The following is a 19402-nucleotide window of genomic DNA, read 5'->3' on the forward strand; positions in this document are numbered from 1 at the left end:
TGGACAGTACAGCTGGAATTGAAATCCAGATTTCCTGTTTGGGGTTACCCTGCCAGCTGTGGGTGAACATATGTGTATCTAGCCCTTTGCTGGTGCTGCAGGAGCAATTCTCAGTGTGGGGAGGGAGATGTTCCCATGCTCCTCAGTGTGTAATCCCAGGATACCTGGCTTCTGGCTTCAGTTCTGCCCTCAACACACTGTGTGACCTTGAAAAATTCACTTCACTTTTTTCTGGCCTTAGTTTCTCATTTGACAAATGATAATTCGGCCTCAGTGGTACTTAACCTTTTCACAACCAAAAACTGTTATTTTTCTTCATCAGGGCTACATTTTGGCAACGAAACAAGTTGGTTTGTTAATATCCATTTGTCATCCACCCCCATTTTTCATATTCATTAAAGACAATGGAGCTTCGAAGCAGCACGAGGGAGCCAATGTTACTGCACTGGCCCTGAACTGTGCCTGTCCAGCAAAGCTGCATGCATGGTGGTCAAACCATGGGCCCTTACTTTGATTAATAATATGACTTCCCTCAGGCAGTTTGCAGTATAGAAAACAGCTCAAGGGTTCCTGTGACCATATTTAGGGACCCCTGGCTGTCACTGAGCAAGTGTAAGACTTCGAGCCTGTGAGTCCCTTCCCTGCCCTCAAGGAGTTTACAGTTTAGCAGAAGAAACCCAATCTTGAAATACTCACACATGGTGCCTACAAGCAAGACTGGATGTGCCTAGAGCTGTGAGCAGGACACACTGACTATAAGGGCATACATTCAGGCTGGGAGAGAGTTCTGAGGGCTGGGCTGGCTGCAGAAGGCTTTCCAGAAGAGAAGGGATTTGCGCTGGACTCACAAAGAGTGAACTCTAATGTAAACTGTGGCCTTAATAATAATATGTTAGTTTTGGTCCATCAGTTGTAACAGACTTATCACTCTAATGCAAGGTGTTAGGAATGGGGGAAACTGTAAGGTCAGGGAGGAGGATATATGGAAACCCCCTGTACTTTTTGCTCAATTTTTCTGTAAACTTAAAACTGCTCCAAAAGATAGTCTGTGATGTGGGCATTGTGGCACACACTCCTGTAGTCGCTGCTACTCAGAAGGCTCGGGCAGGAGGATTGCTTGAGTCCAGGCTTTGGAGGCCAGCCTGGGCAACATAGCAAGACCCTAAAAATATATAATTTTAATTAAAAGATAATTAATAGTCTATTGATTAAACACACACACACAGACACACACACACACACACAGGGAAGAGGTTGTGGGAGTGAAGGGGGTTGAGCTTTAAAGTATCCCTGCAGCTCAAGCCCACCTCTGAGTGAGGTCGCCTTAAGAGAAGTGGAGGGGGCTTTTAGCTTGACCATATCTCCCACCCTTGTCATGTTCCAGGAATTGCTGAAGGATGGGAAGAGGGAGACCACCGTGAGCCAACTGCTCATTAACCCCACAGACCTGGACATTGGGCGTGTCTTCACCTGCCGAAGCATGAACGAGGCCATCCCTAGTGGCAAGGAGACTTCCATTGAGCTGGACGTGCACCGTGAGTGGGCTGGGGGGAGCAGTCTGGAGCAGTGGGGTAGGAGGGGAATGTAGGCAGCTTTTTGAGAAGCACAAACTAAGAGTCCCCCTACGGTCCCCAGGACAAACACTTGCCTTTGTCACATCTTTCATTCCCTGGATTGAACTGTGGGGACTAAGGGCTGGTAGAGCATTGGCTGTGGAGTCAGGCATTCCCCAGGTCTAAACCAGCCTGTTATTAGTCAATGATTTATACTCTCTGGGCCTCCGTTTCCAATTCTGTATACTGTATATTGCAAAAGATAAAATACTGGCCTACAGTCCCTTATTCAAACTAAAAGTGATTTGGTGGCAAAGCCTCAACCAAGGCTCTTCATAGTCTTTTATTTAATTTAGTCTTAAGTTTCACTGCATATGTATTCATATGTGACTATGGGATGTAGCCCAGACGCTGCTGGGGATCTTACACAGTAAACGCTCTATGCACAGCATTGCCTTTCTAAATTTGAAAAATTCTGAATTCTGAAATGCATCTAGTCCTAAGGATTTCAAATAAGGGACTGTGGACCTGGACCTGCTTCCTGGGGTTGTGAGCATTAAATGAGATATAGCAGAAGAGCATCTAGCATGGAGTATTCTTACCTGGTAGGTGTGTAATAAATTGTCTCTGCCCAGGGAGCCATGGGGGTGTGGGCAGCAACTGGGGATGCCCACACCCCATGCCTTTTAGTGAGCCAAGAAAGCTCACACTGACGCCTGGCGGCCACAGTGGGTCATTAGTCCATTGCGTTATTTGTCCCTTTGGTGCCTTCATTGGTGGTCACCCTAGCAGGCCCCCTAGAGGCTCCATGTGGAAAAGGTGAGGAAGACAGCGTGTTAATTGGAGCTGATACACTGCAACCTCAAATTCCCAGATCCCCCCTGAGAGTGGTCGGGTCTGAGTGTATGTGTTAGGGAGGGAAAAAGAAACTCAAGGGACAGAAAAGACCCTGACTCCCTGTGCTCTACTTTGCAGACCCTCCTACAGTGACCCTGTCCGTTGAGCCACAGACGGTGCAGGAGGGTGAGCGTGTTGTCTTTACCTGCCAGGCCACAGCCAACCCCGAGATCTTGGGCTACAGGTGAGGGGGTCAGAGGCTGGGAGCACTCCAGTGAGTGATACAGAAGAGGTTGGGATCGGAGGCTGTACTGGGGAGGCCAAGCATCATGGATGTAGTTGAGAGGGTCTGAGGCCTGATCCCACCTCTGTGTTGCCTCCTCCCCCAGGTGGGCCAAAGGGGGTTTCTTGATTGAAGACGCCCACGAGAGTCGCTATGAGACAAATGTGGATTATTCCTTTTTCACGGAGCCTGTGTCTTGTGAGGTTCACAACAAAGTGGGGAGCACCAATGTCAGCACTTTAGTAAATGTCCACTGTGAGTAGCTGGGAGGGCAGGGACGGGGACAGAGAGCAGGCGGGCAGGGACGGGGACAGAGAGCGGGAGGGCAGGGACGGGGACAGAGAGCAGGAGGGCAGGGACGGGGACAGAGAGCGGGAGGGCAGGACCAGGGACAGAGAGCGGGAGGGCAGGGACGGGGACAGAGAGCGGGAGGGCAGGGACGGGGACAGAGAGCGGGAGGGCAGGGACGGGGACAGAGAGCGGGAGGGCAGGGACGGGGACAGAGAGCGGGAGGGCAGGACCGGGGACAGAGAGCGGGAGGGCAGGGACGGGGACAGAGAGCGGGAGGGCAGGGACGGGGACAGAGAGCGGGAGGGCAGGACCGGGGACAGAGAGCGGGAGGGCAGGGACGGGGACAGAGAGCGGGAGGGCAGGACCGGGGACAGAGAGCGGGAGGGCAGGACCGGGGACAGAGAGCGGGAGGGCAGGGACGGGGACAGAGAGCGGGAGGGCAGGGACGGGGACAGAGAGCGGGAGGGCAGGGACGGGGACAGAGAGCGGGAGGGCAGGGACAGGGACAGAGAGCGGGAGGGCAGGGACGGGGACAGAGAGCAGGGCCCTGGAGGGCCTGGGGCAGAGTCGGGGACGGCTCCATGAATGGGGAGGTAGCAGGGCAGGAGGAAGAAGATTGATTGGAGTTAACCCCGTGAGCTTGAGACCCTAACGAGTGGCTTCTTTCTCCCTCACAGTCGCCCCCCGGATTGTAGTCGACCCCAAACCCACAACTACAGACATTGGCTCTGATGTGACCCTCACCTGTGTCTGGGTTGGGAATCCCCCCCTCACTCTCACCTGGACCAAAAAGGACTCAAACATGGTAAGACTCTTACTGCCTATTCTGAATGCTGGGAGGAAGGGGTGTGGCCACAGATGGGAGTAGATGGGGGGCTGCAGCATCATCTTTGAACCTGGGCTATTTCTAGGGTCTTGGGATTTGAAGGAGAAGGTGCTTACAGTTATCCCCACCTCTTCTCACAGGACAGCTGCCCAGTTCAGAAGCACTTGGGGGACAAACTCAGCTATGCATGGGAAGCAGGGTGGGATGGGAGGAAGGGAGAGGGCCTGGGATGGGCCTGCTGTAGTGGCAAAGGTCTGGTAAATAATGCTGCACAGGGGCGTGGGGAAGCTGAGGCGATTCGCTAGAGAAGGCTGGAGTCTATAGCTCTGCAGAGATGCCCATTAGACCATTTGGGCCAGAACTGCAGGAAGAGGAATCTCAGAGTAAAACGTCCTACTTCATTTGGCAATGAAAACACGACAGATCATCAGAAGAGGCTGCATCCTCCTAAAATGATTGCAGCCTTCACCTGCCCTCTCTGGCCTCCACCCCATCCCTGCCCACTCTTGCAGAGATGGGGTATTTACGTGCCAACCTGTGTAGAGTCACAGCATGGACCAAAATGGACTCGGGAATCCCTTTTCCTTTCTGGGAATTCACTTGTGGCCCTTCCTGCTTTCTTTCCAATGCCTCCGATGTGGGGCCCTCATGGACCTAGGGGCCCAGGCCTCCTGGCTCCCCACCCGAGGCTGCTCTCTCTGCCCAGGTCCTGAGTAACAGCAACCAGCTGCTGCTGAAGTCGGTGACTCAGGCAGACGCTGGCACCTACACCTGCCGGGCCATTGTGCCTCGAATCGGAGTGGCTGAGAGGGAGGTGCCGCTCTATGTGAACGGTGAGTCAGTGGCCTGAGAGGCAGCCGGGCCTGGGTGGGCGGACACTGCAGTTTTTAACTGGTTCTGATGTGTGTCTTCTTGCTTGCAGGGCCCCCCATCATCTCCAGTGAGGCGGTGCAGTACGCTGTGAGGGGTGACGGTGGCAAGGTGGAGTGTTTCATTGGGAGCACACCACCCCCAGACCGCATAGTGAGTGGTGGGCCTGCCTGCGGACAGCCAGCCCTCCCTGCTTCTTTGCCCAGGCCCAGTCTCCTCTCACCTCTGCTGGTTTTGCTCCTTCAACTTCCCTGTCCCGTTTCCATCTTCGAATCTTCTGCTTTCTGTCCCTCTGTCCCTTTACCTGCTCAAATCCCACCTCCTCCCTTACTTGTTATGTGTCCCTGAGCAGATCACTTAATGTTTTGAACCTCAGTTTATTCATCTACAAAACAGGGCCAGTAAATCCTACCTAATAGAGTTGCTGTGAGAAGTCATGGCAGCAACAGGTATGAGACGCCTAGGCCAGCACTCAATTCATGTTAGTTCCCCGCTCTCTCCCCTGGGCTAACACTTCCCCTCTTTTCTCCCTCATCTGCCCTGTCATTGACCTCCTGCTCTTTTCCTTGTTCCCTCCCCTTCCCTGTCTCCTCCTCCTCTGGCTCCTGCCCTCTCCCTCCCATCCCATCAGTTCTTCTGCCTGCCTGGCCCACTCTTCTCTCCCTCCTCTTGCCTTCCTCCTACCAGCCCCTTTGCCTTGCCACTCTCCTCCCTCCTTTCTCCTCTCCCCCACACCATGAGCCATTAATTCCTTCCGTGACCATTAACTGTCAAACCCCTCATCACATTTAATGACCATTTGGCTAACTCCAGGGCTGCCCAGGGACACTTCATTACCACGGCTGCCCGGGCAGCAGGCGGCTGGGCTCCCGGGGGGCTTTCCTTGCAGATCTAGGAGGATTGATCCCTGGAAAGGAGCCAGTTCTCGGCTGCTCCCCTCCCCTTAGGCTCCACTCTGAGGAAGGGGCCACGCAGGGGAATGGCCCAGCTGAGAGGTCAGGGACGGAACGGTCCAGGGATACCCCGTTGTGGGTTCTGCCTATTATAAGTCTGTGGATCAGTCTCAGAGCCAGTCAGGCAGGTCGTGTGGGTTGGTTAACGTTATGCCTAAAGATTGAGTTACGCTTAGTTAGAATCACAGACTATCAGAGCTGAAAGAAATCTTGAGCATTGTCTGGCCCTAGCCTGGTTCTTTCATTGTATAGATGAAGAAAATGAGGCCTAGAGAGGGACGGGGAGGCCACACAGGAGCTCGATGGGCAGAGGAGCCCAGCGTTCTTGAGGACCCATGCAGAACTTTTTCTACAACATCTGGGGCTCCCAGTGTCGGTTCATTGCATCAGCTGCATCCACATCACATGTGATCATTATGAAAATAGAGATTCTCCTCCTCCCTGGAGATTCCTATGTAGGACATAAGTCCCAAAAATCTACATTTGAAAGAATCTCCCTAGGTAAATCTGATGTCAGCCATGCTTGGGAGCCACTGCTCCTCCTTGAGTGGAGAGTCAGTGCCGAGGGTGTGAGGCAGCAGGTGTGACTTAAGTTTGTTACAGGGAGGTGTTAGGCTGGACTCGTGGGGCACACATGGCACATAGGGGTGAGGGTGCCTTGAGGGTGGATCAGGGGACACGTGGGCATGGGCTTCTGCCACCTGCCCCTTTCTTACCTCCTTCCTGCCCTCTCCACTGCAGGCGTGGGCATGGAAGGAGAACTTCTTGGAGGTGGGGACCCTGGAACGCTATACAGTGGAGAGGACCAACTCAGGCAGTGGGGTGCTATCCACGCTCACCATCAACAATGTCATGGAGGCCGACTTTCAGACCCACTACAACTGCACCGCCTGGAACAGCTTCGGGCCAGGCACAGCCATCATCCAGCTGGAAGAGCGAGGTGACTGGCAGTGCTGCCTGCCAGCTGGGGTGCAGGGAAGCCTGAGGATTCTGCTCCCTCTTTTCTCCAGGGGCAGGGCTCAGCTGCTCCCCTTCCCTTGGGCTCTGCTCTGAGGGAGGTGACACACAGAGGGATGTCCCGGCTGAGAGATAAGGAGTGAAGGGGTTTGGGGCTACTCCCGTCTGATTCCTGCCTATTATAAGAGTCTGTGCATCAAGGAAAGAACTCTCTTGGGCCTTCCCACCAGAACCTGGCCTCCATATGCTCAACTGGGGAAATTCCCTCACTTTGTTAAAGTGTATTGAGCATTTGCTGTGTGCCAGGCTCTGCCCCAGGGTCTGCAGGAAGAGCCGTGAACAAGACACAGTCCCTGACCTCAAGAAACTTTCAGTGTAGTGGAGGGACTTACAGAGTGGTAGCAAATTAATATTCAGATGGAGAATAATCATATGAACTGCAAAAGGGAATAATGCTGCCCATTTCATTGGGCTGCTGTGAGGATTAAATGAGAGAATGTTTACAAAATGCCTGGCATATAATAGGTGTTCAGTAAGTATGGGTTCCCCTACCTCTTCAAGAATTGTCACTCTGATAGCAGAAAAGTGCTCTCTCCTTTAAGGCACTTCTCACATGTCACATGATAAAAGAGGTATTCCTTTGACTTTTGGAAGCTACCAAGTCCAAAGAGGAAAAGCACTTTTTTGTTGTTGTTTTATTTTTTGAGAACTAACCATTTGACATAGGAGATGGGGCACCGCATGGAAAATGACAGCATCCCATCACTTCCGCTTTTTTTTTTTTTTTTTTTTTTTTTTTTTTTTTTGAGACGGAGTCTCGCTCTGTCACCCATACTGGAGTACAGTGGTGCGATCTTGGCTTACTGCAACCCATGCCTCCCAGGTTCAAATGAGTCTCCTACCTCAGCCTCCCGCGGAGCTGGGACTACAGGTGCGTGCCATCACGCCCCCGGCTAATTTTTTGTATTTTTAGTGGAGACGGGGTTTCACCATGTTGGCCAAGATGGTCTCGATCTCCTGATCTCAGGATCCACCCACCTCAGCCTCCCAAAGTGCTGGGATTACAGGCGTGAGCCACTGCGCCTGGTCCATCACTTTGGTCTTAACTGAGGATGCCAGCAAGGGGGTTGGGGGTAGGGAAGAAAGGAGTAGATACAGTAATGTGGAGCTCCACAGGGAAGGATCTCACAGAGGAAAAGCTATAAGCAGGATCTGGATTCAGCTAGAGCTGCTAGGAAGAGAGAGAAGATTGGAAGCAGGATTCCTGAGCTCCTCCTCAGCTCTGGGAAGCAGAGGAAACCAAGGAAAACTGTTGGAGCCCTGGGTAGATAGGTGCACATGGGGCAGTCACAGTGGTATCATGGATGGCACGGTGATGAAAGATGTCGGAATATGGGTGGCAGATTGGAGAGTCTGGAGACAGCTGACCTCAAACAAGAGCGAAGGGCCAAGCATCATAGTCAGGTGGGCTGAAAGACAGAGATCGACAGAACCAAGGCCAGGGGCAAACTCCTGCCCCAGCTGCAGGGACGAGACATGACCATGATCTCCATTCTGATGGAGCTGGATCACAGACCAAAATCCAACTACAATGCAGACCTTCCTCTGTAATCCAACCTTGACTTAAACTGAATGCTGTTCCCAGGCTCAGTCAAAACTTAGCCCTGTACACAAGCCAAGGTTGCCTCTGTAGCTGTGGCCTAGCCTTCAGCCAGCACTGAGCTTAGCTCCCAGTATAACTCCAGCCTCATGCCTCCACCTTTCCTTCCCCATCGAAAGAGGTGTTACCTGTGGGCATCATAGCTGGGGCCACCATCGGTGCGAGCATCCTGCTCATCTTCTTCTTCATCGCCTTGGTATTCTTCCTCTACCGGCGCCGCAAAGGCAGTGAGTATGGGCCCTGTGCAGCCCACAGCCTTCCCCTGGCCCTTCCAGGGCTGTGACAGGCAGTGTTGGGATGGATGGGGGGGTTGGCCGTTGAGCTCCAGCCCAGAGGGAGCCTGAAGCAACCACTGCAGAGGCCAGCAGGAAGCACTTAGTCCAAGCTGCCTCTCCTATCCCAGGTCGCAAAGACGTTACCCTGAGGAAGCTGGATATCAAGGTGGAGACAGTGAACCGAGAGCCACTTACAATGCATTCTGACCGGGAGGATGACACTGCCAGCGTCTCCACAGCGACCCGGGTCATGAAGGCCATCTACTCGGTGAGGGTCCTGCTCCTCGCTGGCCTCCTGCCTTCTCCACCCTCTGAGGAACAGCTCCATCCCAGATCTCTAATAACCGTGGTCATTCTCTCCTTCCTCAATCGGCCTTCCCTGGTCCTGCCACACACACTCTCCCACACTCACACACATACTCTCTCTCTCACACACACCCCAGGCTAGTTTCCTCCAGCAGAGGATAGGCAGCTGGGGTTCTCCAAAGACTTCCTTTGCCCCACAGAGTGTGAAAGTTGGAAGCCCCCAGAGGCTTTCTGGTCCATCTGCCTCATTGCTGAGGTGAGGAAACAGCCCTGGAGGGGGGCAATGACATATACAAGGTCCCATTACATGTTAGCAACCAAACTAGTGCTCGAACCGAGGTCTCTGGTCTCTTCCCACCACATCCTAGAGCCTCTGCCTAGAGAACCGAGAACTCAAGTCTGCCCTTGACCTCAGACCCCTCCTGTGAGCAGGTGGCCTCTGAGTGTGGGGAGGGGTTGGTGAGAGTCGAAAAGAGCAGGGCTTCTGTCTGCTGACGCCCCACTCCTGCTGCTCTGCAGTCGTTTAAGGATGATGTGGATCTGAAGCAGGACCTGCGCTGCGACACTATTGACACCCGGGAGGAGTATGAGATGAAGGTGGGAAAGGGGGAAGGGGCCAGGGCACGAGGGCTGGTGGACCAGTGGGTTTCTGAGGGCCTGTAGCAGGGAGGTGAGGACAGACTCGGGGAGGAGTGGTTGGGAGGGATTTTGAAGGAGCAGAGGAGGTGGAATGCTAGATGGGGACATAGGGAGAGCCAGAGGAGGAAGCCCAGAAGGCCATGGTGAGACTTGATCTCCAACCAAGAGGGAACACTGCCTCCATCCTCTTCTCTCATTGCCCCCAGGACCCCACCAATGGCTACTACAACGTGCGTGCCCATGAAGACCGCCCATCTTCCAGGGCAGTGCTCTATGCTGACTACCGTGCCCCTGGCCCTGCCCGCTTCGACGGCCGCCCCTCATCCCGTCTCTCCCACTCCAGCGGCTATGCCCAGCTCAACACCTATAGCCGGGCCCCTGCCTCTGACTATGGCCCTGAGCCCACACCCCCCGGCCCTGCTGCCCCAGCTGGCACCGACACAACCAGTCAGCTGTCCTACGAGAACTATGAGAAGTTCAACTCCCATCCCTTCCCTGGGGCAGCCGGGTACCCCACCTACCGACTGGGCTACCCCCAGGCCCCACCCTCTGGCCTGGAGCGGACCCCATATGAGGCGTATGACCCCATTGGCAAGTACGCCACAGCCACTCGATTCTCCTACACCTCCCAGCACTCGGACTACGGCCAGCGATTCCAGCAGCGCATGCAGACTCACGTGTAGGGGCCAGAGCCTGGCTGGGGCATCTCTGCGGGGCAGAGGAGAAGGCTTTCACAGCTGTTCCCTGATATTCAGGGGCATTGCTCATTGCTCCCTTCTCGGACCAGCCTTCTTCCTCCCACCGTGGCAGGTGGGGAGCAGGTCTCCCAGAAACACCCCGTCCCGAGGATGGTGCTCTTTGCATGCCCCAGCCTCCTGGGCCTGCCCTTCCCTCTTCTTCGGGAGGATGTGTCTCTTCTGACCTGCACTCTTGCCTGACCCTAGAATGGGGACAGGGAAAGTGAAGGTTGGGGAGAGCAGAGGGGGCACTTTTTAGCATTCCCTTTCTATCCCACCCCTCTGATCTCCCATAAGTGGAAATGGGGGTACCCAGGGTGGGCAGGCTTTGGCCTAGGGACATGAAGTATGGGAGTGGGTGGCTGTGGCACAGACAGGTGGAAAACAGGATAGCCTGGCCAGTCCCTGTGTTGTTTGCATTCGTGCCCTGGGTGCATCTCTCCTTCCTCAGGGTACTGCAGAAGGGAGCTTGGATTTATGTTCGCTCTTGTCTACAGAACAGCCCTGGCACTGCATTCAAATCCAGCCTTCATTCAGCTGGGATCAAAATGCCAGTCACCTTGGCCCACTGTGGACAGCTGTCTGTCAGCATGCAGAGGGATCCAGGAATCCCCGGCAGCACTGCCCGCTTTCCTTCTCGTCTATGCTGGGCCAGCCAAATAAGTCAGGGTCCTGGTGGAGAAAGAAAGGCCAGGACCATGTCCCGATTGACCCAGAGACCTCTGTGTGCTGCGCAGCAGTTTCCAGAACCAACACTAGAGGGAGCCACACAGGCCTCCTCTCCCCAGTCTGCCCCACTTCCTGGCTTTAACTCTTGAGCTGGTTTGAGGAGTGGTGAGGTAGGGGTGGGGGTGTTGTATAATTTTTCAAAGGAAACAAAAAACAATGAAAACCTCATTTGGGAAGAAAAGATGTAGGGATTCCCCCACCCAAATACAAGTCCCATTGGAAAGGAAAGGTGGTACCTATTCTTCTCCATGGGGTTTCTAACACCCTCCATTATTCTTTCAGTCTCCAAGCACTTTGAATCCATTTTTAAACATTCAGGTTGCCAGACCTGTCACACAGCGGGCTCCGATAGGGTTAGGGAGGGGGCCTGGCTCTCCGGCTCTACTCTCCTACCCTAGGTACCATCAGTTGGTTGGAGGCCACTTTCCAGGGGGTGTGGGAGACAGGTTTTGGTTTTTTAAGTGTCTTTTTTTTTTTCTTGGACCAATCAGATTCCTTCTTCCACTTTCAGTGCCTTGAGTGTCAAGCTTTGGATGACCGACCCTACGTGGGCGGTTGTGCAGGGAGCCGGTACTTGTGAGCCTCGGACACACTGTTAAGTGTTACAGTGTTAGGAGAGAGATGGGTGAGGGGACCTGGAGAGGTAAGGGGCCTGGAAATGGCCCTGACAGAGAACTTGTGCTGACCGGGAGAAGGTGGCGCGGAAGGGCACCACAGGCATTCCACGGGCCATTCCTCCTCCTCCATGTGCACGCACATCCAACACACACCTTCCATGTGACTGCTTCTCAGCCACCACCTTCTGACCAAAGAGAACAGGAGCTCCAAGGAGAACCTGTACCCCTGCCCCAGCCACGCCTCCCTAAGAAGCAGTGTCTGGAGTTGGCTGTTTCCCACCTCCCCAACTGCATGTGCAGCCCAGTGGTAGGCAGGGCCTCTGGTGCAGTTCCCAAAATGTTCCTCGCCCTTTCTCCGTGGTCACCATTCATAACTCATGTTCGCTTTAATGAGTTACATGCTTATCAGCCACAGGCCATTACCGCCCTTACAGATGGGTCTGGGGGCGACATTCCTGGCCAACCCCTTGCTAGGAAGGACCAGATGATACCCAGGAAGCAAGTAGCTCTGGTTTTAACCTCGCAGGAAGCCTCTGCATCCTCCCTCATTTCAGCAGGGAAAACTCCTGTGGACTGGGCCCTACCTGGGGCATTTACAGGCTTCCAGCTGTATTCCATCCCTGGAAGCTGATACCTTTCTATAGAGTCTTTTTATGAGAGCTCAGTGGGAAGGTCTGTCAAGAAATTCAGGTTCTTGTACAGACAAATTCATGCAAATTTATATTATTTTCACAAAAACCAGAAGCCATGGGTAATCCAAAGACTTAAAGTCTAAAGATGGTGGCTTTTTAAACATGAACATTCCAAAAAAATCGTTCTTGTTTTGGGTTTGGCTAGATTCTCTTATTTGTCCCTTTTTGGCTTAAGTATCAGTTTCATTCTACTGAAATGATGGAGAGAGGGCCTAAGGCTACTAGGTAATTGAGCTAATGGTGCAGGGAAAATGGTTGAGAAAGGAAGCCTAGTTTTCAGAAGCCTGACACAGAGCTAGTTCACTGTTCTCTATTCCTTAACACATTAACCAGAGCCTCTTGGGTGTCAAGCAGGCACCCAGGAAGGCACAGGGAAGCATCAGCAACCAAGGTCGTCTCTGCCCTCTGTAACTGACATGTTGGTGCCGTCAGAATCTGAATTGGAACCTACCTGAAGGGCCCAGTGGAATAGCTCTTCTGGGGAGTGGAAGGCATCCTTGATCACAGAGCTTTGCTGTTGAATCCTGGAGTCCTGCAACATGGCGGTGCCTCCGTAGTTGGTGATCCTGATCACCTTTGACGGCTTGTTTTAGTGGAAAGAGCAAGGGACTAGAGGTCAGGAGACCCAGGACCCAGTCCTGAAGCTGCCAAGGTTAGATCTTGGCCTAACTTTCTGTTCATTGCCCCCAATTTGTCTGGCCTGTAAAATGAAGGGGGAGAGTTGCACAAACCTAAAACTATTCTGGTTTTGTTATACCCATTGTGCTGCCAGTAGGGGTGGGACTGCCCATTGCTGGCAAGGAACTGGGAACAGTAGCAAGCATGGTGAGTGCTGGGGAGCTGGTCGGGGGGTTCTCTCCTGTTCGAAGAAGCAGCTTTCACCATGGGCTTCATTATCTTGTCAGACGTGTTGTGAATTAGTTTCCACCAGGGACCCCTTTATCCCAAACAACAACACAAAATACACCCTAAGTCTCAGAGTAAAGTTGATGTGGGGCTATCCTTTGGCTATTGGGTCATCTGTGCTGCTCCCCACTCATTTCTGATTGGTTTGCAAATGTGTCTTTTGCCAGGGCAGGGCATAGTATGCACATAGGCATATTATGTGCCTAGGTTTCAGGCACTGCTTCTGTAAGGGAAAATGGGAGTAGCCTTCCTCCACCCTGATCCTTAGGAACGTTCCTCCGGCCCAGGGACAGCTTGCTCTTCTTACCAAACAGGTGAAGGCTGCGGTCCAAGGTGCCTGGAGCCAGAGGTCGGGGAGTATGCACAGCTGCTCCCGCCTGAGAAGGAGCAGCTTGCCAGGGGAGCCAGTGGAGGGAAAGGGGTACAACAGTTTTGGAATACATTCTGGATCTTGAAAAGGATCTTGTGATTTTGGCTGAGCCATGGTCACTTCCCTCGTAAAGGGCCCGCCCTATATCCTAAATTCTGGATCCCTCAAAGTCCAGCCACAGAATTTGCATGAAGCAAAAAGCCTAGTCAGTGAGAAAGGCAAGGGTCCAAGATGGGAGCAGTGCTGTGCTCTCATCACTGTCTTGCTTGGAGTGAAAATGTTCATGTGAGCACCCTGTCTTCAGGCAGTGTGCTCTCCCCTTATCCCAGCAGGGCTACTTTCCTCTTCACTCTGAGGGGAGCTTTAGCTGCTTTCAAAATGGAGCACGTTGCACTGGAGTTTCGTGCCCTCTCGTTAACCTGTCAGGAGCCACAGTCCCAGGCTCCATAAAACGGAATCGATGTCTCAGTATACATGACCCACGTTCATAGCAATGTTCAGCCATTTGGGTTTGAAGAAAGCCGCATTAAAGCCAAGACCCCATTTGGAGCGAACTGCCTTGTTCTTTGCTGTGTGGAAGGTTCTGTCCCCACAGCTAAGCTCCAGTTCCTCCCCAAGCATCCTGGCCTCAGAAATCCTGGCTTCCCCAAGTTAGTGCTGTCTGACCTGAGCCAGGCCACCGCTTGGTGCCTCTGCAGGCCACTGTGCATGTTGATAATCGCCCAAAAGGATTAGTGAAGCTCCTGACCCTGGCAAGGCCGTAATGAACACTGAAGTGCACAGGCCAAGGGATGTAATTGAAAGGCATTTATTTTTGTGAAGACGCTATAAAATTAGCATTTAAATATCCCATTCCCTTCTCTTGGCCTCCTCCTATCCCCCTATGGTATTTCTCCTCCTCTCCTCAAGGCCAGGCTTTTTGTGAAAGGCATTGGCTCACCTTTGTCAGCGTGGTCCCGATGCTCACTTCTGGGCTGCTGAGAGATGTGTGATTTGGTAGGAAGGAGGTGTGTGGGGGGGGTTAGTGGGGAATCCCATTTCTTTGCATCACTGTGAGGGAGCTCCAGGCCCTGTCCCTGGAGAAATAATTGCTGCGCAGAAGTCACAGGCCATACTGGGCAGTTCTGGTACAAACCTGCCCTTAATAATAATAAAATAATAATAATAACTCCATTTGCATAGAACTGTCACTCGTTCCTGCCAGTCTGCTGTCCCTACCCTGGTTTTTTGCTGGCCCCAACCACCGGCCTTGTTGAGTACTGATGGGCCCTGAGCTCTTCTGTTTGCTTCTGGAGCTCTTCAGATGCTGCCCCCCTGAGAATACCCTAACTCTGGGGAGAGAGCAGCCAAAATCCCAATACAATGAAACTCCACACAATCTTGTTAGCAACAGTGACCCAGAAAATTTTGAGGTGTCCAATTTCACCAGAAGAGGCCCAGGGCTCCCTTTGGTCACATTTTCTACCCAGCCATTCTTGGGATTGCAACATCCATTTCTAGCTCCAGTTGAATTTTCTCCACCCAGACCCCAGAAATAAATGGATCCATGATGATAATTAAGAGAAGAGAAAAAAAAGATATTATTTTTGTTAGGACAAACCATCGTAGGTTTTTAGCAATGTGTATCTGTGTGTCCCTCACACCTTTTCCTATTCTACTTTTTTTCTTTTTTTTAAAATATTATGTACTATATTTTTAGTCTCAAACACACTATATATTATATATATTTAATTTTTTTATATATATAAATATAAATGTTTTAAAAAGTACCATGTTTTGTGTTGTTTAATGCATTAACGGCTAGTTACTTAAAAGCCTGCCTGACTCTGGGTGATAGTTCTGGTTTGGGGAAAAAACAGGTTTGGACTGAAATTGCAGAAACAGTGTTTGTGCCACCTCCAGGCCATGGGGCAAAAATGTATTCTCTAGTTTGCCACTTGTGCAGAACCCTGAGGCCAATTATGGCAGTTCAGGGACAAACAGCTGGAGGCCCCCTGCTATTGGAACACAGCATCCAAATGTTCTGTGCCAGATCACATTATGGGAATGGGAAAGGGGGAGACTTTTCAATCCGAGTTCCAGATCCCAAAGGAATTGGGACAGGTGTGTAAGAATGGCTGGTTTTGTTTATTTAAAATGCTGTGGTTTGGGTAAAAAGCAAAGTTACGAGGTCTCCAACCTTTTGAACTTGTAGTGAAGCAGAATGAAAAAACAGATGGTGCAGGAGTGCACACACACACAGGCCATCCTGCTGAGAAATCCTAAATTCCCTGAGTTGAGTTCCCATGGGTTTCACTTTCCTCATTTCTCAGGAGTGTTTGCAGATACCTGAAATTGTTTTCAGATAATGCTTTTTCAGATAATGTTTTGTTTTATTTTGTTTTGGACTTTTATTTTGTTTTGTTGTAGAGACTGTGTTGCCCAGGCTGATCTCGAACTCCTGAGTTCAAGTAATCCACCCACCTCGGCCTCTGGAGTCGCTGGGATTACAGGTGTGATCCACTGCGCTTGGCCCATATAATGTTTTTTAAAGCTATAAATCATTAGAGAAATAGGGTTTATTGTTTTCTTCAGTTAACAACCAAGCAAACTCAAGACAGTTTACAGTAGCCTTTTTTGTACATAAGGGACACCCAACATAGAGAGGAAGACAGGATGTAAGAGCTGTCTGGATGAAAAAATACTTTCGAAATAATGCAACCCATTTCCAAGAGGGCTTGAAGTCACAGCACAGGAGCTGCAGCTGAGGGAGGGTGCAAGGTGCTGTGGGGCCTGGGGTTTGGAGGCATGTAGCCAGGACCAAGAACCTATAGGTAGCCCAAGGTGAATCCAACCTGGATGGGAATGAGAGGCCAAGGTACAGTTATATTTGGAGGCTGCATTGAGGTAAGTTGCACTGGCATAGGTAAAAATGGCATTGATAGAATACAAAAGCAAATAGGAAACAGTAGGGAAAAAAGAAAAAACCAGGACAGGAAGCAAAGTTGTGCAAATGTGGAGGCACAGGTGAATACTATCAGGCCAAGTGGTGCTGGGTGGGGTGCTTCCTATGTTATGTGTCCACCTGGGATACATTTATTCATCTCCACATCTCCAGACCCCAGCACAGGGCCAGCAGGTTCTTTGGGACAAGTCTTTGTAGGGCACTACATAAGGCTCCAAGGGCCTAAACCAAATCTCAGCCACAAGAAAGGCCACAGGACCTCGTCCCTGCATATTAGGCCTCTTCCTGTGATGGGAGCCCCAGCCCCTCTAAGTCACCTCCAGCCTGAGGATAAGTAATAATGACACAGCCCCTTTATCATCTGGCTTTGCAAAGTTGTAAAAGCCACCGCCTCATTGTGAGGCTTTGGCGTCACAACAGCAGCTATTGGCCTAGGCGTAAACACAGTCCTGTGTGAGTTCAGATTTCTCCATGAGATAACCCCACATCTTTCACTTACTTCACAACCCTCCCCTGCACTTACCCTACATTTCAACACAGTTAAATGGAATTGTGCCTTGTTTGTGGTGTGCCCCTGAACTTTCCTCCCTCTGTGCTTTTGACCAAGCTCTTTTCCCTGCCTGGAGTTCCTTTGCTTTCCCATTTCTAAGTTTTATTTATCTTCAAGGCCCAGCCCAAAGGCCATCTCCTCCAGGAAGCCTTGCCTGACTCATTACTCACCTTCTCTTCCTCCCTGGAAGTCTCGTGGGTTAGCTGTTATCTCACTGATCTCATCTCATTTATAGCCTTTCTGCTTTGATAACAGGATGTTGTGTGTGACACATTAGCACTTTTCTCCTAAAAGAAGGTCACTGAAAGGCGGAGAGCATGTATCATTTATTTTAGTATCCATCACCCAACAGAGTGCATGTAGTTTCTCAGCATGTGCTGGAGGAATGCAGGCATGGAGGGAAGGAAAGCGGGAGGGGAAGCAAACCCATAAACACAATACATAAAAGGAATTTAACCTAGAGGAGTTCATGCTTGATAAAGTAGTGTAGCATGGTGATTAAAAGCATGGACGTTCGAGTCAGTCTACCAAGCCGATAGACATGACCAGTACTTATTGATATTGAATTCTCTCTTTCTGAGTTCCCTGGCTGTTAGACAAGGCCAAGCTGACTATAAACAGAAGTGGCATGTCACTTCCAGACCAAGGCATTTAATTGCCTGTGTGAGACCCTCCAGCATTGTCTTCCTCTGCCCTAGCGACAGGAGCCCATTTATTCCAAATGGTACGGCTTTGTCATAGTGGAATCTGTCTGGCTGGGTCCCTGAGCCCTTTAGCCAACCCATGGTGAATATGTAGTTTGAGGGAGAAATGAATTTTTGTTAAGATATTGAAATTTTATGGTTATTTGTTACTGCCACACAGTATATCCTATCCTGATTAGTACGGACAGTGCTAAAACCCTGCCTTCACCGTTTGCTCCTTGGGTAAGTTACTTTACCTCTCTGCATCTCTCTTTTCTCCTCTGTGAAGTGGACTAGTAATAGTTACTATCCCACGGAAAATGCGTAGTGGGAAAATTCCTAGCCAGTGAATACCCAGTAAAGGTGAGCTTTGTTAGCCTAGAGAAAGGGGAGTAGTGGGCATCTGTCACTTTCCCTCCTTTGCCTCTTCCTTAGAGACATCAGGAAAGATGTCTACATTTGCCCAAGGGGTATGGAAAGAACAAGGATTTTGGAATGAGAATATTTAGCTTAAAATCCCAGCAAAGCCTCCTGTAACTGCAGTGCATGGCAGGTCAGCACACCTTTCTGAGCTACCGTTTCTTTATATTTAAAATGGTGCAAAAACTCAATGAGATGAGATACACAAAAGCCTTTTGTAAATTGCCAAATGCTATTCAAATGTGAGTTGATTACTTTGGTCTATTAACTCTCTGAAGCATCTTACCCCCCAACCCCACGCGCCCCACTCTCTAGCATCCCACGCTACACACCTCGCTGCCACAAACACAACACGAATGCTGCTCTAGCAGTGACCTGATATTAGGAGAATGTGCCTATCCAGCTGGGTGGGATAGAGCCCATCTTGCCAGCCCCCAGGGTTCTAAAACCAAAAGACTGGCTCTTTGTAAAGCAGGAACCTGGGGGAGGAGAAAGATCACTTCATTGGCACTCACTTTCCCATTTCCTTTACTCATTGTAATTAGCTACACAGAGGCAACCTCCCGGGGAGAGCAGAGCCATCAGCTCCCCAGATTGAACCAGGGAGCTTTGTCTTTTTGTTCCTCTCCACATAATACTGCTCTCTTGGTGGTCGCTATGCAAACACATCCTGCATTCATTTGCAAACTGGGGAATATTTCATATTTTGAGGATCAGATTAATGTTCTACCTCCCCAAAAGAGACACTGGTTGGGACTTCTATTCGAACAGTATCATGTCAGCACTTCTAGCAAAGGGTCTGGCTCCCAGAATCAGGTGGTCACCTGAGGGATGACTTTTTTTTCTCAGAGCCTCTATGATTCCCTCACTAAAACAGACCCCTAACAGTGGATAATCGGATCTCAAAAATTGAAGGCACCTCTGGGGTCATCTGGCCCTGTTATGGACCCAAAGCAGAAGCCCCAATTCAGCTTCAGAGACAAATGGGCTCTGCGTCAAGACCAACAGGGCACCAGAAAGCAGGGTGACTTTTATGGGGTCCGGACTTTGGGATCTGAATGTTTGATTCCCCTGAGCTTCTGCAGGCACCAACTCTGTGCCTTTGGGGAAACCATTTGCCTTCTCTGGGCCTCGGTTGTCTCATCCATAAAAATCTTTCATTCGCCGGGCGCAGTGGCTCGCGCCTGTAATCCCAGCACTTTGGGAGGCCAAGGTGGGCTGATCACAAGGTCAGGAGATCGAGACCACCCTGGCTAACTCGGTGAAACCCCGTCCCTACTAAAAATACAAAAAATTAGCCGGGC

At 51.1% G+C, this 19402-nt stretch overlaps 2 protein-coding genes across 3 annotated transcripts in view; both read left to right on the forward strand.

Annotated features, from left to right (window-relative positions):
* The window catches only part of KIRREL1 (kirre like nephrin family adhesion molecule 1), a 109021-nt gene extending 93751 nt beyond the window's left edge, over positions 1-15270 (forward strand). Inside the window, exons 5-15 of one of the 2 annotated variants that reach the window (XM_050779537.1) lie at positions 1385-1535; positions 2529-2634; positions 2780-2928; positions 3642-3769; positions 4449-4623; positions 4713-4813; positions 6355-6553; positions 8350-8457; positions 8634-8773; positions 9331-9408; positions 9657-15270. In XM_050779537.1, the coding sequence (XP_050635494.1) occupies positions 1385-1535; positions 2529-2634; positions 2780-2928; positions 3642-3769; positions 4449-4623; positions 4713-4813; positions 6355-6553; positions 8350-8457; positions 8634-8773; positions 9331-9408; positions 9657-10133 (1812 nt within the window). In that variant the 3' untranslated portion in view covers positions 10134-15270. The remainder of the gene's footprint in view (positions 1-1384; positions 1536-2528; positions 2635-2779; positions 2929-3641; positions 3770-4448; positions 4624-4712; positions 4814-6354; positions 6554-8349; positions 8458-8633; positions 8774-9330; positions 9409-9656) is intronic. The other variant, XM_050779545.1, reaches the window with a different exon arrangement.
* On the forward strand, positions 11538-15270 carry LOC126948302 (uncharacterized). Its single transcript, XM_050779903.1, is given in 3 exon segments — positions 11538-11979; positions 11982-12004; positions 12006-15270. Coding segments are annotated over 3 exon segments (624 nt in total). The 3' UTR covers positions 12165-15270.
* Positions 15271-19402: the final 4132 nt, after the last annotated feature.

Source organism: Macaca thibetana, chromosome 1, assembly GCF_024542745.1.
Source record: "Macaca thibetana thibetana isolate TM-01 chromosome 1, ASM2454274v1, whole genome shotgun sequence".
In the NCBI taxonomy this organism is placed as follows: Eukaryota; Metazoa; Chordata; class Mammalia; order Primates; family Cercopithecidae; genus Macaca; species Macaca thibetana.